Source organism: Portunus trituberculatus, chromosome 2 (genome assembly GCF_017591435.1).
Source record: "Portunus trituberculatus isolate SZX2019 chromosome 2, ASM1759143v1, whole genome shotgun sequence".
Lineage (NCBI taxonomy): Eukaryota > Metazoa > Arthropoda > Malacostraca > Decapoda > Portunidae > Portunus > Portunus trituberculatus.
The window spans coordinates 7,815,018-7,820,567 of NC_059256.1; the positions used below are offsets into that span (position 1 = coordinate 7,815,018).

The window sequence follows — 5,550 nt, forward strand, 5'->3', positions numbered from 1 at the left end:
CAAGCTACACTCAGACCGTGAACAGGATTCGAACTCGTACGCTTGGAGACCCCTCGGACCACAAAGCACGCATGGTTCCACTGTACCATGGCAGCCATTAGGACATATCAAAGTCACCAGTGTGAATAATTCTGTATAACATTGATAATTTACTTCACATTTATTAGTTAACCATGAGTTACATACAATATTGGGTCGTATTGCAGGGATGGATAATTGCACACCATGACCCACTGCTGGATCACATCACACTGAATGTTCTAAAATCTATTTCTTTTTTGTTTTTTCTGTCTCTCACACTCAGTCTTAATCACTTTTCATTCATTGTATTTAGGCACAAACTAATTTAAATGTAATAGGTCAGCCACAAGAGCCTTTCTACATCCACATACAGGCAAATCCTGCATAACGAATGGGTTAGGCTCCAAAAAAAGTGTCCTTTATGTAAAAATTCTTTGTGCGGGGTCCTAGAATGAGTTCAAAATTTAAGAAAATAAAATAAAAAAATAAATTGAAATAAATTTGAACGCGTTGAATTCTGACGTGGCAGTGGATGGTGGTGGTGGTGGTGGTGGTGATTGTGATTTGTCAGTGTTTTCAAACTCAGCCAAAATTTCCCTAATAAAGATTTTGTAATAGTGGGGTTTGCTTTCCGTTATGTGATTTAAGGGTAAGAAGACAAAACACTCATTGTGGCAAAAATTTGTTGTGTAAACGCTTCATTATGCGGGGTTTGCTTGTACAGTATATGGTTTCTCCTCAACCTATCCTACAGTGAGTTAGATTGATTAAAGGGAATATCATATGTTAACCTAACCAAACCTAACCTAACCTCCCACAGACAAGATGGAGAGTGCCAAGCCAGCCCAGCCACTCTTTATCACAGTCGACCCTCACCGTGACTCCAAGGAGGCCATCAAAACCTACCTCAAAGAATTCCACCCAAAATTCATAGGCCTAACAGGATCGGATGAGCAAATTTCAGCAGCTTGCCGGGCCTATAGAGTCTACTTCAGTGCTGGGCCAAGAGATGATGACGATGATTATATTGTGAGTTGTTGTTGTTGTTGTTGTTGTTACTGGAGGTGGGATTAAGAGGATGGGGAATATAGGAGGATGTGAAGGAAGAAAAGGAGGAGAAAGTTTAAAGTGTGTGAAAAGAAAGAGGAGGAGGAGAAGATGGAATTTTAAAGTGTGTACAAAGAAAGAGGAGGAGGAGGAGAAGGAAGTTTTAAGTGTGTGCAAAGAAAGGAGGAGGAGGAGGAGGAGGAGGAGGAGGAGGAGGAGGAGGAGGAGGAAGAGGAAGAGGAAGAGGAGGAGGAGGAGGAGGAGGAGGAGGAGGAGGAGGAGGAGGAGGAGGAGGAGGAGGAGAAGAAGAAGGAGGAGGAGGAGGAGGAGGAGGAGGAGGAGGAGGAGGAGGAGGAGGAGGAGGAGGAGGAGGAGGAGGAGGAGGAGGAGGAGGAGGAGGAGGAGAAGAAGAAGAAGAAGAAGAAGAAGAAGAAGAAGAAGAAGAAGAAGAAGAAGAAGAAGAAGAAGAAGAAGAAGAAGAAGAAGAAGAAGAAGAAGGAAGTTTTAAGTGTGTGCAATGAAAGAGGAGGAAGAGGAGGAGAAGGAAGTTTTAAGTGTGTGCAAAGAAAGAGGAGGAAGAAAATTGAAGAAATAAAAGGAAAGGGAAGAGAGAGAGAGAGAGAGAGAGAGAGAGAGAGAGAGAGAGAGAGAAAATACTGAAACAGAATAGACTAACCTTACCAAACTTTAACCTAACCTTAACATAACCTTCCCAACAGGTGGACCATACAATTATAACATACCTCATCAACCCAGATGGTGATTTTGTTGACTACTATGGACAAAACAAGACGGCAGAACAGATGGTGGCCAGCATAGCAGTCAATATGAAGAAGTTTGAAGAAATGGAGCGAAGTCTTGCTGGTGGACTGCTGGGAAAACTGCTGTGAGAGTGAAAGGTACATTGTGGATGGTTCATATGATTGTGGATGGTTCTTGAAATGCCCTCAGGTTTATTCTTTCAATAGGTTTTGGAAGAGTTTTGTGTGTGTGTGTGTGTGTGTGTGTGTGTGTGTGAAGAAACGCACAGTAATTAGTTAGTTTCAAATATTCCACCATTATTAATTATTTTCCTGCCTTGTCTGTGCATTGCTTGAGCATTTGGTGTGGTGAATAAGTGCGTGGGAGAGTAATGCATAGTGAGAGATGAGAGAGAGAGGCGCTGGGGGAGAGATGGTGAGAGAAAGAGTAAGAGAGAGAGAGTGCGGAAATTCTCTCCAGCCACGAGGCAAGTGTGGAGCAGGAAAATTTGAGTAGACTTTGGAAGGTACTGGACTCTATGCCTTGTGGACAGTTATGAAATATATTGCATTATTTTATTTTTTTATTTTTTTATTTTTTATTTTTTTATCTTATTTATTTATTTATTTATTATTATTTTTTTTAAGATATGTCTCGTGTGGAAGGTTGTAGTAGAATGTGGAAGTTTTTCAAAAGATTCACATACGGGCAACTCTTGATTTACACGTGTTTAATCTACGTGTTTTTGTTAATCCCCGACCGAAAAAATATTATGATTGATTAAATTTACGTGATCAGTTTGCCTATACATGATTTAGACCATATCCCGCATCCCCCATATTATCTATTGTTTCTTAGGAGAATTATTTTTTTTTTTTTTTTTTTTTTTTTTACGTAGGGAAGAGGGCCAGCTGAGCGCAAAAAAAAAAGAAAGTTAAAAAAAAGCCCACTTGAGTGATGGCTCTCTAAAAAGTTTAAAGAGTGCCAAAACCGTCAGCCAGAATTAGGGGAGCAAATGCCTCGATACCTCCCTCTTAAAAGAAGACAAGTTGTAGGAATTCGGAAATACAGATGCATGTTTTACACCAATTTTTAAATACGTGATGCCTCTTGGAACACATGTATTGTGTAAATTGAGAGTTACCTGTAATTGTTTTGAATGGGTCTGGATGGTGAAGAGTGGTTAAGAAAGGTACGGGATGGCTTTCCGAAGCTTTTGTGTAATTTCTGTAGGATTTTAAGAGACTTTGGATAGTCATTGACAGGTTTGGAAGCCTCTTGTGAAGATTTTTATTGATTTTATCCTGTATTTTTTAAGCTATTTCTTTTTCGCTTTCTTTTCTCAATTTGATTTTTGTTTTTCTTTTTTACTATTTTTCATTCTTCATCCTCTTTTCTTATTCCTATTATCTGTTTTTCTCTCCTCCTCCTATTTTTATATTTATTTTTTATTTCTTTTTCTTTTTTACTATACTTTCATTTTTCATCCTTGTCATCCTTACCTTTTCTTATTCCTTTCATCTTTTTTCTCCTTCTTTTTTATAGCATTATTTTTCTATCACATTTATTTATTTGCTTACACAGAAGAGGCAGGAAGAGAAGGAAGACAAAGAAGAGAAGAGAGAGAGAGAGAGAGAGAGAGAGAGAGAGAGAGAGAGAGATTTTACCTGCTTTCTTTCTTTTTCTGCTCAAATTGTTTCTTTATGTTATTTTTTGGAAAGCCCTGTCAAAAAAATCTTCTTCCTCTTTCTGTAGTCTTCTTCTTCTTCTTCTTCTTCTTCTTCTTCTTCTTCTTCTTCTTCTTCTTCTTCTTCTTTGTCTCCTTCATCTCCTTCTTCTTCTTCTTATTATTATTATTCTTATTGTTCCTGTTGTTTTTTTTATTTTAGTTATTTTTAATCTCTCTCTCTCTCTCTCTCTCTCTCTCTCTCTCTCTCTCTCTCTCTCTCTCTCTCTCTCTCTCATCCATTTGTACATATGTGTGTGTGTGTGTGTGTGTGTGTGTAATGTATATATGTATTTATGTAATCTTTTTTAACAATACAAGGACAAATCTTTTTTTGTGTTATTATTATTATTATTAACTTCGTCATAAGATCTGTAAACAAACAGGTAGTAGTAGTAGTAGTAGTAGTAGTAGTAGTAGTAGTAGTAATGGTAGTATTACTAGTAATAGTAGTAATGGTAGTAGTAGTGGCAGTAGTAATGGTGGTAGTAGTGGTAGTAGTATGGTGGTGGTAGTAGTAGTAGTAGTAGTAGTAGTAGTAGTAGTAGTAGTAGTAGTAATAGTAGCAGTAGTAGTAGTAGTGGTATACCTTGTTTACTTAACCTATATTCTTGGTGTCGAGGCGGGTTTAAAAGCTGGGCGCTGATTGGCTGCACTCCTCTCTCTCTCTCTAGCACCCACGGAGAGGCTGTGTCTTGTATGTCCAGTGAGAAATGTTTTTATTTTAAATGCTATAACTCACTTCATTGTGTCTCTTCCTTTCCTCTTCGTTTCTATTTTTCTATATATATATATATATATATATATATATATATATATATATATATATATATATATATATATATATATATATATATATATATATAACCTTCTGTTTCTCTGAGTTTTGTTTTTCTATATAGTACTTCTTCTGCTGCTGCTTGTGATTTTAGTAATATCTTAATTGGTCTCACTGTTCCTTCTTGATATGGTCCCATTCTATGGATTTCTTCTACTTCCTCTTCTAAGTTCTGTCTATCCTCGTCATTTAGATGTTTTAGTAGGTCTTTTACTGATTTCATTTCGTCCTTTTCCCTTCTTGGTCTCTGTGTGTGTGTGTGTGTGTGTGTGTGTGTGTGTGTGTGTGTGTGTTTTATTCACCACGGTTGTCTTCTGGTTGCCCAGCCAGCCTTTCCTCTACTAGAAGAGCTCAGAACTCATAATGATCGATCTTTGGGTAGAACTGAGATCACATCACACACAACACACACCGGGAAAGCGAGGCCACAACCCCTTGAGTTACATCCCATACCTATTTACTGCTAGGTGAACAGGGGCTACACATTAAGAGGCTTGCCCATTTGCCTCGCCGCTTTCCGGGATTCGAACCTGGACCCTCTCGGTTGTGAGCCGAGCATTCTACCACATTAATTGTTGCAGGATAAACGGAAAGGCGGAATGATTTATACGCCGTGTGTGTGTGTGTGTGTGTGTGTGTGTGTGTATTTACCTAGTTGTAGTTTTACAGGGCCTGGGCTTTATGCTCGTGTGGCCCCGTCTCCATATCTACACTTATCCAATCTTACTTTAAAAGTATGCTCACTCATTGCAGACACTACTTGTACTTCTTCATTCAAACTGTTCCACGTCTCAACACATCTTTGCGGGAAACTATACTTTTTAATATCTCTTACATATCTTCCCTTCCTCAGCTTCTTACTATGCAGTCTTGTGCTGTGTGTGTGTGTGTGTGTGTGTGTGTGTGTGTGTGTGTGTGTGTGTGTGTGTGTGTGTGTGTGTGTGTGTGCATATGTAACATGATAAAAACACTTTAGCAAAATTCCTTTACTAAAAACAAACAAGAACTCTAACATTCCCTGAAATATCACCAAAAAGATAACATTCTTTTAGTTAGTACTGTGAAAAATGTTCCAGAAGTTACCATTTCTTGAAGTAAATGGCAGCAAAACAATATTCCTTGAAGTGAATATAAGAAGAAATGTGATATTCTTGGAATTAAATAAGATAAAAAGATG

General features: G+C 38.1%; 1 protein-coding gene across 2 annotated transcripts in view; it reads left to right on the top strand.

The window, feature by feature from the left end:
• Nucleotides 1-5,550, top strand: part of LOC123504437 (protein SCO1 homolog, mitochondrial-like) — a 44,050-nt gene that overhangs the window by 30,149 nt on the left and 8,351 nt on the right. The window contains exons 4-6 of one of the 2 annotated variants that reach the window (XM_045254950.1): nucleotides 842-1,050; nucleotides 1,788-1,967; nucleotides 3,394-3,470. In XM_045254950.1, coding sequence (XP_045110885.1) covers nucleotides 842-1,050; nucleotides 1,788-1,958 — 380 coding nt within the window. In that variant the 3' untranslated portion in view covers nucleotides 1,959-1,967; nucleotides 3,394-3,470. Of the gene's footprint in view, nucleotides 1-841; nucleotides 1,051-1,787; nucleotides 1,968-3,393; nucleotides 3,471-5,550 lie in introns of those variants that run through there. The other variant, XM_045254955.1, reaches the window with a different exon arrangement.